Source organism: Trichechus manatus, unplaced genomic scaffold (genome assembly GCF_000243295.1).
Source record: "Trichechus manatus latirostris isolate Lorelei unplaced genomic scaffold, TriManLat1.0 scaffold00044, whole genome shotgun sequence".
NCBI classification, from domain to species: domain Eukaryota; kingdom Metazoa; phylum Chordata; class Mammalia; order Sirenia; family Trichechidae; genus Trichechus; species Trichechus manatus.
The window spans coordinates 14,460,612-14,476,348 of NW_004443980.1; the positions used below are offsets into that span (position 1 = coordinate 14,460,612).

General features: G+C 42.7%; 1 protein-coding gene across 1 annotated transcript in view; it reads left to right on the top strand.

The window, feature by feature from the left end:
- The window catches only part of VWA8 (von Willebrand factor A domain containing 8), a 468,389-nt gene that overhangs the window by 394,984 nt on the left and 57,668 nt on the right, over positions 1–15,737 (top strand). The window contains exons 38-40 of the mRNA XM_004376614.1: positions 2,138–2,246; positions 6,442–6,598; positions 13,914–14,022. Coding sequence (XP_004376671.1) covers positions 2,138–2,246; positions 6,442–6,598; positions 13,914–14,022 — 375 coding nt within the window. The remainder of the gene's footprint in view (positions 1–2,137; positions 2,247–6,441; positions 6,599–13,913; positions 14,023–15,737) is intronic.

The window sequence follows — 15,737 nt, forward strand, 5'->3', positions numbered from 1 at the left end:
CTTTGCCCATTTTTCAATAGGATTATTTGTCTTTTTGTTGTAGAGTTGTTGGATTTTCTTGTAGATTATGGAAAACGGACCTTTGTCTGACTTGTACTGTCCAAAAATTTTTTCCCAGTCTGTAGGTTCTCTTTTTACTCTTTTGGTGAAGTCTTTTGAAGAGCATAGGTTCTTTTTTTTCCCCCCCTTTTCCTTATTTCTCATGGAGAACCTCTACAGGATGGTGCAAGGATCTCCAAATAGTATCTCTAGGGCTGAGGCAATCTTGTCCCTGTTTGCACTAGATCTGCACTGTAGCCACCAGCTACATATGGCTATTTTAATTTTAACTAATTAAAATTAAATAAAATTAAAAATCCAAGTCCTCAGTTGCCCAAGCCACATGTCAAGTGCTCAGTGGCCAAATTGGGCTAATGACTACCACGTTGAACACCGCAGGTATCGAGCATTTCCATCATCACAGAAAGTTCTGCCAACCAGTGCTGGTCTAGAGTTCTTGTACTCAGTTGACATTTTTAATTTACAGCATATCTGTTACAGCACCTATGGACAAATTGGAAAGAGGTGGAACGTTTTGGAGAAGGTATTTTACATGTTCATTTATTCTCCAAATATTGCTAGCTATTCTGCATAGTTTAAGGAAAAAAAGAGAATTTTATTTTCATCTATTATTAGCATGATTGTGTATATGGAATTCATGTCAATTGTCATGTTTTGGCTGCTAAATTCTCTTGGAATATGCTGAAGGTATGGCCAAACTTTTGTTAATGCTGCCAAAGCCATTGGCAGAAAAGTCCAGTTAATTAGAATCTCTTTATTATGTCATAACAGTTGAAATGAACTAATCTGGACATAAGACAATGGAAGTTGTGTTGAATTCATTTTTAATAACCATTTTATTTGCAAAGATCTCAAATTACCTACCTACTCTCATTGATTCCAACATCTGAATGAAGAGCCCGTGTACTAACAAGGGATGGGTCCTCTCTAAAGACTGACCTAGCACCACGCTTCAGGCCCATTGCAAGCACCCCTGTTTCACTGTCAGCAATTTGAGGACAATGGCCGTTCCTCCATGGCTTTGTAGGCTCCGTGGTGCTTCGCATGGTGCCCTGCCATAGAACATTCTCTCTAAGTCTTATTTGAACAAATAAATGAATATTTGATCTGCTCTTCCCTGAAAACCATTACATTTGAGCACTAGCTCATAGTGTATATGAAACATGAATGTTTTCAGTTGTTTTTATTGTGGAGTAGTATCTACCAAACTGACTACTAGGATTGGAATGCCTGGGTGGTTTTCAATCCTTTTGGTGAATCTGTGCTGAATGAAATTGGGGACTTATGAGCCACAGGCTCTGCTTTAGGCTCTCACACAAGAGGACTAAAGTGTAGCTTAGCCTGTTTGAATTTCAGGAATAGTAAATCCAGTTTTAAAATAAAGATGAACTGGGAAAGTTGCAAAATACCATAATAAAATTAGAGTAGCCTCAGAAAATAAATAAGCCATGTTTCTTTTCTTTTTTTTTTTTTTTTGTGTGTGTGTGTGTGTGTGTTATACTGTTGTTAGTTGTCAGCTAGTCAGCTCTGACTCATGGTGACCTTATGTACAACAGAAAGAAACACTTCAAAAAAAAAAAGAAAGAAACATTTCCGGGTCCTGTATCATCCTCATAATCATTGCTATGTTTGAGCCAATTATTGCAGTTATTGTGACAGTCTATCTCATTGAGGGTGTCTGTATATATCTATGTATATCTGCTGTGGCTCGGCTGGAACAGCTGGGCAGTGATTCTTTTGAACCACAGAGAAAGCGTCAGTCTCTGGGGAGATCCACTTTCCCTCCTGCGGGTAAGTCTGATCCCTTGTGTAAACAAATGTTCGAGACATGTTCTGCATCAGGAGAATTCTGAGGCTGTAACCCGGGCCAGCTCCTTTTCTTCATTTAATTCATCTCCTTTCCAACTAAATGGATCATAAATCTGATGAAATGTTTGCCAAACACTAACATCTATTGTGTCCTGTGGCTTGTGGTTATGAAATACCTCGAGGATTCAGGGGGATAGAAGTCTTTCTGTCACGTCACTCCTGGCGTTGATCGTGGGATAGTGATAATCTCTCACTTCTTCACTTTTAGATAACAGTCAACAGAGACAGTGGTGAAGACGTCAGCTCCCCCAAACATGGGAAGGAGGACCCAGACAACATGCCGCACGTGGGCGGCAATACTTGGGCTGGTGGAACAGGTTGGTAGCATGGGCGTTCCCCTGGGTTGGGCTTCACAAAGCTCCACAGGCCCGTGTAGCCCGGCACACTGCCATGAGAAGTTTCCAGGGACCAGCTTTCCTCACAACCTCACCCTTTAGTCAGTCAGATTGTGCTTTCACCCTCTGCCCCAGCTCAACATCTGGACATGGGAAGAGCGTGGCATTTGGTGTCTGGTAGACTCTGCTGCCTTATGATTTAAAAGCATTCTTACTCTCCCTGAGTTGCTTCATCAGTAAACGGAGGATAATATTAACTGCCTCACAAGGTTCTAAAACCAAAAAACAAACAAAAACACACAAACCTATTGCCATCGAGTCGATTCCAACTCATAGCGACCTTCCAGGACAAAGTAGAACTAACTGCCCATAGGGTTTCCAAGGCCGTAATCTTTATGGGAGCAGACTGCCACATCTTTCTCCCACAGAGTGGCTGGTGGGTTCGAACCACTGACTTTTCAGTTAGCGGCCAAGGGCTCAACCCACTGTGCTACCAGGGCTCCTTCACAAGGTTATGGTGAGGATTAAACAAGTTTATGATCATAAAGCACTGAGCACAATGCATTGCAGAATGCGTGCAGAATGTGTTCATGAAAGTGTTAATCCCTTCTTTAAATTCCCGGCCCTGGGGATCATGCCAGAAATCCTCAGTGAGTTCTCTCTTCGACAACTGACTTTTCAAAGAAATGGTCGCTGTCTCCGACATCTCAGGAGTGAGTGTGTTGAGGATGCAGGATCTTGAGATAAGAGAGTTGATGGCCACGGTCCATTCCTTCCTCTTGGCTGCCTTGCTAGAGCATTGTTCCCATGACTGCCGTCTTCCTCTTTCCTCCGTGGCAGCTGGAGCAGACACATCTGCTGGGCAGAAGGAACAGGGCCAGACTGTGAGTGCACCGTCCGATCTTATCTCCACTGGAGTGCTGGCGCGAGCTCCCAGCTTCTCCTTCCCTTGGTTTGGCCTGTGCCTCTTGCCCTTGGCAGCCTTGAGAGGAAGTGAGTTTCTGTGCTGGGACAATGCACTACCTAACAGGCCTGTGGACTTCTTGCCTGCTCTGTTTATTCCTCAAGCATCAGCTTTAAAGAAAAAGTATTTTTAGACATGCCCTTTGATCTGGAAATCAGTGTCAGGCCAGCAAGATTTAACCCTCTTGGAGCACGCCAGCCAGATGTAGGTTTGCCAGCAGTGGACTGCTTTGGAGTGGAAGTTATTGCTCGTTGTTCAACTTCCATCCACCAGCGAGCGTCTCTCTCCAGACTGAAGACCCTGCTTTTGCTTCCCTAGCCTTAATTGTTCCATCTGTCAAGGCCGATTGCCTCCAACTGTCTTTTTCTCTCTGTAATTCTTCATCACAACTCTCTACTTTGAACTTAGTTCTCTAGCGCAACAAGTCATTTGATTACCTTTTCATCATCAAACCTCCCTCCTTGCCTATTCTCACTCTTATCCTAAGGAGCCCTGGTTGTACAGTGGTTAAGTGCTTGGCTGCTAACCGCAGTGTCCGTGGTTCAAACCCACCAGCTGCTGTACGGGAGAAAGATTACAGCAAAGAAAATCCTATGGGGCAGCTCTACTCTGTCTTACAGGGTCAGTATGAGTCAGAATCGACTCAATAGCACACAACAATCTTGTGAACTGATTTGCAGCATCCAAGGGTAGCCTCAAGATGATGCTTTGCAGTCTTAGAACCTCCAGGCAAGCATTTTCATTTAAGAAGTGCAAATTAGGAGCGCTGGTGGCACAGTGGTTAAGGAACTTGACTGCTAACTGACCAGCTACTCACCGGGAGAAAGACATGGCAACCTGCGAATAAGATTTACAGTCTTGGAAACCCTATGGGGCAGTTCTGCTGTGTCCTGTAGGCTTGTTATGAGTCAGAATCGACTGGACAGCAGTGGGTTTGGGTTTGTTTGTTTATTTTTAGTACAAATTAAAGGCTTTAGGAAGTGGCGGTCATGACGAACTCTCTCCTCTCGCCTTCTCCACCCCAGTGTGACTTTCCCGAGGGGCCAATGACTCATGCTGGCCATCTCTCACACCAGCCTGTAAACAGTTGTGAGCCCGTTCCTCTTTTCACCACAATGATGCCATCTCAGTGCCAAGGAAGTTTGAAACTCTAATTCATCATCCACTCATACCTAAGGATAACCTGTAGGAAGGGGGTCAGGTCACAGTTCATCGTCATTGTCCAGATACTGGTCCCCTTCCCTGTAGGCCCCCCATGAGGGACAGCCAGGAATCATACACATCCAAGAAGGAATTTTCCACCACCGATTTCTAAATAAAAAAATGAAATGATGTGCTCAAGCCAAAGAGAGAAACACTGTAATTAATAGGCAGTGCTCATGGTATTTCCCAAAGGGAAATGACCTACCTGGCTTTTCATAAGTCCATGCAGAGTCCTCACCTTCAGTTTATGAGATCAGTTAAGCCTCCAAGAGAGAAAAAAATGTAACAGAATTTAGTCAAAATCCAAAAGCTTACAAACTTTCTACTTTATGAAACTAGAAATTACCTTATTCTCTGTGACTGAGAGCTGCTTAAATATAATAATAACAAGAGCAGTCACTTATATAGCTCTTACTATGCATCACATTTTAGCCTCATGACAGTCCCATGAAGTAAATAATATTACTACCCCCATTTTACAGGTAAGGAGACTGAGACACAGAGAAGTTAAATAACTTCCCTAAGGACATGTGGCTAATGAGTCAGAGCCAGGATTCAAACTCAGCCATCTGGCTTAACCACAGTACTATGCCACACCTCCAACACTGGATTCTCTTCTAAATTCCTAAGCCCTGACTTGTGTAGATGAACAAAAGAAAGCTGATTACTAGTGTTTTAATCAGTATAAAACCAAACCAAACCAGTTGCCGTTGAGTCAATTCCAACTCATAGTGACCCTACAAGCAGAGTAGACCTGCCCCATAGGCTTTCCAAGGAGCAGCTGGTGGATATGAACTGCCGACCTTTTGGTTAGCAGCTGTAGCTCTTAACCACTATGCCACCAGGGCTCCAATCAGTATAAGGCAGGAGTAATAAACTGGTAGCCCAGGGGCCAAATCTAGCTAACAAATGTATTTTCTTCGGTATACATAGTATTTTTAAATAATTTGAATTTAAATGTATTTATATAAGACAAGTCCTCTCTAGTTATTCAAAGTCCCCACCATTTCTTAATTATAGTACACCCAGCCCACTTCACTTGTTTACATTACTTACCTGGCCTTTTAGGTATTTAGTTTATATTTATAAATATTAAAAGTTTATAGAATATTACATAATATATACTTAAAAGCGTATGAACTTGGCTTTATATTGAAAAACTGTTCTGAAACTGGCAATATTTATCTGCTGTAAATTGTTCTAAGCTGAAAGTCAAAATCAAAGTTGATATAATAATTGGCTTCTAAGCTTAAAAAAAACGTTTCTGTGGAGTGGATTCTAGCTCATGGCGACCACACGTTTCAGAGTAGAACTGCTCCATAGGGTTTTCAATGGCTGTGACCTTTAGGAAGCAGATCATCAGGCCTTTCTTCCAAGGCGCCTCTGGGTAGTTTCAAACTGCCCATTTGCACCAGGGACCATAATCTTGGCTAGGCCACTGATATTAGGTCTTAAATAGGTCACTTCTCTATGCATCATTTTTTATAATTTACAAACAGTATCTATAGCCTAGCTATCTCTCAGTATTTTAAGGGAAAATAAGGTAACACATGAGAGAAGAGAAGTGTTGCTCATTAAATTAACAGACATGCTAGTGAAAATATTTACCAAGTGTCTGTGATGTTCCAAGCCATTCTTGTAGGTACAGAGGTACAAAGATATATAAAATATGGTTCTTCTATCATATAATTAGTAAGAAAAGAAAATCAGTATTACAGGGTAACAAATAGTACACAAGAGCATTGACCCTGTGAGGTAGAGCCATTGGATGAGGTGTCAAAAAGCTTGGGCTGAGCCTTGAAATGTGGGTAGGGTTTGGATGGATGGAGAAAAGGAAATACATCTCTGCTAGGGGAACACCATGATTCCAGAAGTAAAGTCATTTGGGTGTTTCATTACTAATTAAGTACAATAAATATACTTCATGGGACAGTCTTAAAGGCCTGGTCTGACTTTTGTTTTGTGTTCAGGATCAGACTAACCATTGAGATTTTTGTGTTTTCCTTCCAGGGGGAAGAGACACTGCAGGTCTGGGTGGCAAAGGAGGCCCTTACCGGCTGGATGCAGGCCATAAGGTATACCAGGTGTCTGAGGCTGAGAAAGATGCAGTTCCTGAGGAGGTGAAGAGAGCTGCAAGGGAGATGGGCCAGAGAGCCTTTCAACAGAGGTGAGTGTTCCCCAGCCCATCTAGAGCAGTGATGGCCACTGTGGTGAACTGTCACAGCAGACTGTACGTGTTCCCAGATCTGGGTGATTCTCCACCTCATTCAGCAACTTGGCCCCCAAACTGAAATCCATAGCCACCCTCCCTCATTAGTGGAGATAGCCAAATGAACAAAATCAGCTCATCTTTCTATCTAGCCTCTCTTAAATTTATGGATTACGTGCAACTGTGTAGAAGAAAGAATGAACACATTAGAAAGTAAAACCAAAGATACTTCTCTTAAGAGAAAATTTTTAAAAACTCAATTGCCATTGAGTAGATCCCAACTTATAGCAACCCCATGTGTGTCAGAGTAGAACTGTGCTCCACAGGGTTTTCAATGGCTGATTTTTTGGAAGTAGATTGCCAGGCCTTTCTTGCAAGTCACCTCTGGGTAGACTCGAACCTCCAACCTTTTGGTTAGCAGCCCATCCTGTTAACTGTTTGCACTATCCAGGGACAAACTGAAGCTCAGATCACTCAATTCACATCTCTTCCTAGGCCACAGAGGGAATTCAGAAAACCCTAACTGACGGTCCATTCCTGCTTTCAGATTAGTGTGGAGGTAGGACTGGTACACACCACACACACACACACCTGTTGACTGAAATGCTAAATTCACTTAGCACTGAGGCTATATGCCCTCTGGGAGTGCAGAGATGGGCAAGGCCAGTGGGCTGATCGGAGGTGGGGCCTGAGCTGAATCTTGGAAGTTCAGCCAGGATTTGGAGACGGGGAAGGTTCTGAGACAGTATATTCCAGGAAGGGAAAAGTAATGAGCAGAGGCACCAAGGTAAGATGAGCATAGTGTCCACGGAGGAGCGAGCTGGCTGGTCTACCAGCAGAAAGGTTACCAGCTGGGGAGTGGGGTGTGAGGTTGAATGGGGAGACACTTGCCAGCAGGTGGAGGCCTGGAAATCCAGGCTGAAGAACCTATGGCTTTCACACAATCCGGGGCTATCCTGGGCTACTCTGACTGGACCCCATCTTTTTAGAAGAAGAATCTACATGATGCTTTCATTAGACAGCCCCATGTGTTCCTTAGCCAAAAGTGAAAAATACAAAGGACCAGCAATATCTCCTTTAGTTAGGACTGAGGGACTTGGTGGTAGTTTGGGAAGCAGATTTGCATTTTTGTGCTCAATTAAAGGAGCTGGGTGCAGTTAGAAAAAAACATCCTGAAGTGTATGTGAGTTATGAAATTCCTCCTACGCAGAACATCTGCTATTCCTACATTACATGCTGTGCTTACACATCCTGCAAGTAAACAGAACAATAGAGACAGAAATGCAGATCCTCCTACCACACCCCCAGGACAGCCTGCAAGCCGGAGTCCCTCAGGGACAGCATTAGAGGCCTGGGGGTTACTCTCAGCCCTTCCTTCTCTGGCTTCCTTGGCGACCGTGAGCAGTTTATTTATCCTTGCTGTACCCAAAGTTGCTTTTCTGGAGGTAGGTGATTTCCCTTTCGCTCCTCACAGAGAAGTTATGAGGACAGATAGTGTTAGGGATGAAAGCAGTTTAAACTTCTCAAAAAAAAAAAAAGAAAAAGAAAAGGAATACTATGATGAAAAGTCTTAGAAAGAAAATATTCCTGCACATTTGATACAAACAATAAAGCATCCATTTAGGAAAAGAACCAAACACTGAGATAGGGGTCATTCTCCCCTCCACAGCTAAAGGGTTCCTGTTGTTGGGAAGCTCGAAACTTCACAAGCAATTTTCTGGTCTGAATTCTTACATAAGCAGGTAGGTGGATAGATGCTTAGACAAGTAGTTCCTGGGGAGGGGGAGGGGGGCAGCAAGGCTCTTAGTAGTGCTTGGGCACAAGTATACAGCCCCTTCTCTGATTTCCAGAGTAAGGATAAGGAACTGTTCTATTAAGGACCATTGCCCCACTGGGGAAAGAAGTCAGGGGGCATCTGTGAAGACAAGGCAACTGTCCCTGGGTGGTACAAATGGTTAACGTGCTTGGCTGCTAATCGGAAGGCTGGAGATTCAAGTCCACCCAGAGGTACCTTGAAAGAAAGGCCTGGCAATCTACCTTCAAAAAATCAGCCATTTTTCTGACACACATGGAGTCACGATGAGTCAGAGTCAACTCGATAGCAACTGGTTACTGGTAGTTGTGGATTAAATTTTTCCCCCTGCCCCCCACACAAAATATATGTTTGAATCCTAACTCTTAGATCTGTGGAATAGTCGTAGTAACTGGTCTTCCTTGTAGGCAAATGGATATTCTCCTACCACTGACAGCACTGTACTTCAGGATAGATCTCAAAATGTTCTTTTTTATTTTACTTGGCTCCACAGTCAACACCCATGGAAGCAGCAGTCAAGAAATGAAACGACATATTGCATTGGGCAAATCTGCTGCAAAAGATCTCTTTAAAGTGTTAAAATACAAAGATGCCACCTTGAGGACTACAGTGCACCTGACCCAAGCCATGGTATTTTCAGTGCCTCATATGCATATGAAAGGTGGACAGTGAATAAGGAAGACCAAAGAAGAATTGATGCCTTAGAATTATGGTGTTGGCGAAGAATACTGAACATATCATGGACTGCCAGAAGAACAAACAAATCTGTCTTGGAAGAAGTACAGCCAGAATGCTCCTTAGAAACAAGGATGTCAAGACTTCATCTCAAGTACTTTGGACATGTTAGCAGGAGGAACCAGTCCCTGGAGGAGGACATCATGCTTGGTAAAGTAGAAGGTCAACATAAAAGAGGAAGACTCTCAACGAGATGGATTGACACAGTGGCTGCAACAAAGAGCTCAAACACGGCCACAATTGTGAGGATGGCGCAGGACCGGGCAGTGTTTCGTTCTGTTGTACACAGGGTCACTGTGAGTCAGAACCGAGTCAGCAGCACCTAACAGCAACAGCAACCATTTGCAGAATTAATCAGCCACACACAGTGGATCTCAGCTTGTCTTTGTTTTCCTCATAATTGATCCAAAATTATAGTATTTAAGTCTGACCCATAAGAAAAAGTAAAATGAGAACTAAAATTCTCTTATGTAACAAAGAATATACCCTTTAAAAATATACTGTGCCAAGCAAGGGCAGTTAGTCCACATTTTACTGGGATGTGATACAGCTGTATCCTGCAGTTTTGATCTGGACTAAAGAAGCAGAAAGACACATTTTCACTAGATAGTTTTGTGGGCTTGAGAACATTAGCAGTGGAAGGTTATCTGATCTAGAGGCTAAAATTTCCTATTTTCCTTTCCCATTCCCTGCTTTAGTCTTCATGTTTCAGAATTTGTTATCAGCTTTGAACACCTTGTTGGTGATCTTTCTGAAAGCTGACACAACCTGGAATATGATTTCCAGGTTGCTTCATAATTAAAACAGCATGTTGTACATTTTTGGGGGCAACATGATCTCACCAGAGGTACCCTACAGCTGAAGTAAATTCTGATCACTCTCCAAAGACCAGTCTGCGTAAGGTGACTTACCAACTGCCTGACTCCTTCAGTTACCGTCACATTTTGTTTATATAGATGTTTCCTGCTAAGGACAAGCTGTGTCTACCCTTTTTTTCCTAATCAGTACTAATCTCCCTTCCTTGAGAAAGAGCACACGGACTTCCTAGGTCTGAAGTGGGTGGGTAGCGGGGAACATATGCTGCAGCATTCAGTGTACCCAGCCTCTGTCAGCTTGATACTTGAGATATAACTTAATCTAATGAAATGTATAGAGAGGCCGAAGAGACTTCCAAAACTAAGCATAAGAGATATGCTGTACATACTCCTATTTGTTCTTCAGCACTGAGAATAAATTAGAACTTAGAAGGGCACCATGGCGTGTCACTTTGGGAAACAAGCATTCCGATATTATAATGGCCTTTCCTATATGTACCTTTGTATAGCCACTGTTTGCAGCACACTATCAAACAGCACTTTCTTTTTTTTTTCTTGTGAGATCTCTTTTTTTTTTCTTGTTGTGCTTTAAGTGAAAGTTTACAATTCAGGTTAGTCTCTCATACAAAAATTTATACATACATTGTTATGTGACCCTAGTTGCTCTCCCTATACTGTGACAGCACACTCCTCCTTTCTACCCTGGATTTCCCGTGTCCACTCAACCAGCTCCTGACCCTCTCTGCCTTCTCATCTCACCTCTGGACAGGCGCTGCCCGTTTAGTCTCATGTATCTACTTGAACTAAGAAGCGCACTCCTCCCGAGTATCATTTTATGTCCCATAGTCCAGTCTAATCTTTGTCGGAAGAGTTGGCCTCGGGAATGGTTTTAGTTTGAGCTAACAGAGAGGCCGGGGTCCCTGCAGTCTCAATCAAACCATTAAGTCTGGTATTTTTACTAGAATTTGAGTTCTGCACCCCACTTTTCTCCTCCTCCATCAGGGACTCTCTGTTGTGTTCCCTATCAAGGGCAGTCATTGGTGGTAAGCGGGCACCATCTAGTTCTGGTCTCAGACTGATGAAGTCTCTGGTTTATGTGGCCCTTTCTGTCTCTTGTACTTTCCTTGTGTCTATGGTGTTCTTCATTCTCCTTTACTGCAGGTGGTTTGGGACCAATTGATGCATCTTAGATGGCCACTCGTTAGCTTTTAAGACCCCAGACACCACTCACCAAAGTGGGATGCAGAACATTTCTTAATAAACTTTGTTATGCCACTTGACCTAGATGTCGCCTGAAACCATGGTCCCCAGGCCCCTGCCCCTGCTACTCTGTCCCTCGAAGTCAAAGAGCATTTTCTGAGTGCCACTGTGTGCAGGCATTGTGCTAGGCACTGGGGATTCGAGTGAAAATAAGACTTGGTCCTTCTCTCAAAGAAAGAGAATAGAAAATATCAGAGTGCATCACATGTGATAAATGTATTTTTCATTAAGTTTTTGATCCAGTTATATATACACACACCTATAAATTTGTGTGTACTGTTTCTCAGTGTAAAACATATTTCCTACTGCAAGTGGTGATCAGAAAAGTTTGAAAAATGCTGCAGTAGAGGGAGACAGACATATCCGTTAAAAACAATGAAGTGTATAGGTTCCAGGGTAGATGTCTGGATGAAGCACGTGAAAACAGGAAGGTGTTTACTTGATGGGATCAATCAGGACTTCATAGGAGGTGGCCTTTAAGCTGGGAAAGCTGAGTTGGTATTAGCTAACGCAGCTGGTGGTGGGGCAGGAATTGCAAATCTGCCGCATGGTAGTGGTGGTTGTTAGGTGCCGTCGAGTGGGTTCTGACTCATAGTGATCCTACGTACAACAGAATGAAACGCTGCCCAGTCCTGCGCCATTCTCACAATCGTTGCTATGTTGGAGCCCATTGTTGCAGCCACTGTGTCAATTCATCTTTTTTAGGGTCTTCCTATTTTTTTGCTGACCCTTTACTTTACCAAGCATGTTGTCCTTCTCTAGGGACTGATCGCTCCTGATAACATGTCCAAAGTAAGTGAGACGAAGTCTTGCCATCCTCATTTCTAAGGAGTATTCTGGTTCTAGGTCTAACATTACGTGATTCTAATAAACTTCTAGCACTCTGCCCTATATGAATGCTTTCTTCCCAATGCTTGGCCTGACAAGGAGGAAGAAACCATCCATTTTCCAGCATTTGAGGTTTCTATTCCAGCCTGTTGTTATTGCTATTAGTTGCCATCAAGTTGATTCTGACTCATGACAGCCCCATGTGTGCAGAGTAGAACTGCTGTTTAGGGTTTTCAAAGCTGTAACTTTTTGGAAGAAAATTGCCAGGCCTGTCTTCCCAGGACCCTCTGGGTGGGTTTGAACCACCAACCTTTCGATTAGTAGTAGAGCACGTAACCATTTGAGCCAGAACTCCTCTATTCCAGCCTAAGGTGATAAAAATATACTTTGGGTGATAGTTTCAAGGTATACTAGGATTCATACCTCCCAGCATTGTGTGTTTTTGTTGCACACTAGGATCCAGACCTTCCAACACTGTGCGTGCATGCATGCATATGTGTACACACACACACACAGAGCAGCTTAAAGACTATAATGTGCTCAGTTAGGCTTTTGAGATATGTAATCATTATTCCCTGTCCTAGTATCAGCACCCTTTGTATTTATAGAAGTTTTAACTGTGTGATTACATCAGTGCCCCTATAGAGGGACGTGGATACAGTACTGTAAAACCCAAGAGAGCTTCACTCGGTGAGTGAACCTTCTACTTATTTAAAATGCTACATTTTAAATAATCTTGGGTCTTCTTTTTTAATTTCAGTCATTCATTTCAGTTTATTTTGGCTACCTATTATATACCAGCTACCATGCTAGGCACTGTATATATAAAGATGAAAAAGACTCAGCCCTTAACTAAAGGAGCGTGGAGCCGAGTTGGGGAGGCAGGTGGCAGATGATAGCACAGTAATAAATGCCCTGATAGTGGTCAACAGGAGGTGATATGAGAACACTGAAGAAAGAACCTCGGGATCAGAGCAGGCTTCCTAGAGGAGATGATAATCGATCTGAGTCTTGAAGGGTAAGTGGAAGTTAGTAGGCAAAGAGACAGGGAAAGGACGCTCTGGGCGAATGCGGGAGAGGCCTGCACAAGGGCACAGAGACGTAGGTGCATGGCCGTGTTCAGTGGGGCAGCAGCAGGAGCAAATGATGAAGAACGATGAGGAGCGTTGGACCAGGAGCTAGAATTTCAAAGCTACAATAATATTAAAACATAATTATCCTATAAAAAGTATACAGTCAGCAATTTCAGAAAACTCTTGTATATGGACACATAGCAACACATTAAATTACATTCTTTGGGCCTGAACTGCTATCTTGGTCAACCAAATATGTGGCCTTGGTCTTGAAAAGCAAACCATGGGAATCTCTAGGAATCTGCCATGTGAACTGATAGCTGCCAGCATTGCAGTATGCGTTTGGGGTACAGCAGGGGTAGGCTATAGAGCCAGCTGACACAGGCTCATGAGAGTCTAGTCCAGTGTTCCCCGTTTCTTTCCAACTCCATGTTCAGTGACCTCACTGTTGGTAGCTTGAAATCGATCACAATGGGAGTATGTACACCATGGAAATCAGCAAATACTACAGGTCAGGGTTTTTGGTTTTTTTTGGTCCTGAAGAGTCGCTTGTTAAGTGTTTACCAGCACACCACTGGACATTTGCTTCCTTTGAAACTCCAAACTGGAGACATCACTTCTTTCCTTTTCTTCACAAGGCAATCTGAGTTACCAAGCCAGTTTGCTATAGCTCTACCAATAGATGAATGGAAGTAAAAGACCCACAGGTGCATGAGTTAAGCTGTTGGCTTTCTCCCCCTCTTTTTCAGGCTAAAAGAGATCCAAATGAGTGAATACGATGCCGCAAGCTATGAAAGGTTTTCAGGTGCTGTTCGTCGACAAGTGCACTCCCTCCGAGTCATCCTGGATAATTTACAGGTAATCGTCCATTTATGAACCAAGAAAATAATTTCACTCAAATCTGGACCCATCCCAAAACTACGCTAATCAGCCAGTTAGAAAAAATTAATCAGTACTAAAATGTTAATATAAAACTGTAGACTCCCCGTGGCTTTTTAAATTGAGACCACCAAGGGAAGATATTTAACCTCACCTTCCGTCCTGTCCAGGAAGCAGTAATTTTACCAGCAACTCTAGCAGGCACCAAACTTCCTGATTCCCACATGAAAGATCTATGAGCACACACCTTTGTGAGAAATTCACAGATAGAGTTTTCTCCCAACATGTCGTTCTACTGGTGTTCGCTGGAGGAGCAGAGGAGCGTTTTGGATTATCCAGGGTGTGCGTTTGCTATGCCTCCAGCCCTCTCCCCTTCCTGCCCCCCTCCTCCTTGCCTGCATTTTTGCAGTTTCACAGAACCAGTTAGTATTGCTACAGCCTCTAAAATATTAAGATGCTTTAATATTTCCTAAACAATGACTTGATATTTGGAGATTTTACATTTGAAATCATGTTCTGGCCAATTTTCACAGATAATTAAGAAAGGCCTAAGTATGTTCTGGAGTTCCTGGGTGGTGTAAATGGTTAACGCAAAAGATTGGTGGTTTGAGTCCACCCGTAGGCACCTCAGAAGAAAGGCTTGTCAATCTACTTCAAAAAAATTAGTCATTGAAAACTTCATGGAGCACAGTTCTACTCTGATACACAGTTTTTATTTTATTTTTTTTTAAGTATTTTCTAAAATCACAAATGAAGTAAGATTATTTTGCCTAAAGAGAGAGTGAAGCTTTATTTCGGGGAAGTAGGGGCCATGCTGTATTTCCCAACTCTGCTCTGGAATCTTCTGATTCCTGTTTGTGAAGTATTTGAAGCTGATTCCTTCAGTCTCACCCTTTACGTTTTTGGTTCTTGTTTGTAATTATCTTTTGGGAGGGAGTTTTAATATTTTTGGTAGTTACTGGGGATAAGAAGTTCTGTGTTGCAGTTTCAATCCACCATTGTTACGGATTGAATTGTGTCCCCCCAAAATTCGCATTGAAATCCTAACCGCTATACCTGTGGATGTAATCCCATTTGAGAAAAGGGTTTTCTTTGTTATATTTTAAAAATATCTTTACTGTATCCAGAGATTAAGAAAAGTACTATTTCCAGGGGAAAGATTTTTACAGTGATTAACTAGATGCCCAGTTTCAAAACCTGGGGAATGTAAGAGTTAAGCCATTTGCTTTAAAAAAATCCATATGCAGTTATTTAGAATAAAGCAGCATAAGATTTTATGTAGACTATGTGAAAAACAACATGACATTAAATTATTGAATTTTCTTCTGTAGTCACTCACTTAACAAGTGTTCATTGCCCTGGGCATGGGGGGAACTTCTGGGTGGGCTTTGAGCTCCAGGGCAAGGCAGTGGGTAAGTAAGGGCCAAAACGAGTGGTTCATAGGACGTGAAGGTAATGGGGAGATAGTGCTTGTACTGAGATTGAAGAATGAGTGTAGTTCAACCATTCATTCATTTCTTAAGTTCATGAGGCATACCTGGCATTAGGGAGAGAAAAATAAAATATAGTCCCTGCCCTCAAGGAACTCAAAGAAGGTAAACTGCAAACAGTTCATAAGTTCTACAAAGAAATATGCACAAGATGCTGTAGCTAACCATCTGGGGGGTGAATGAGCAAGGTCTTCATGGAGAAAG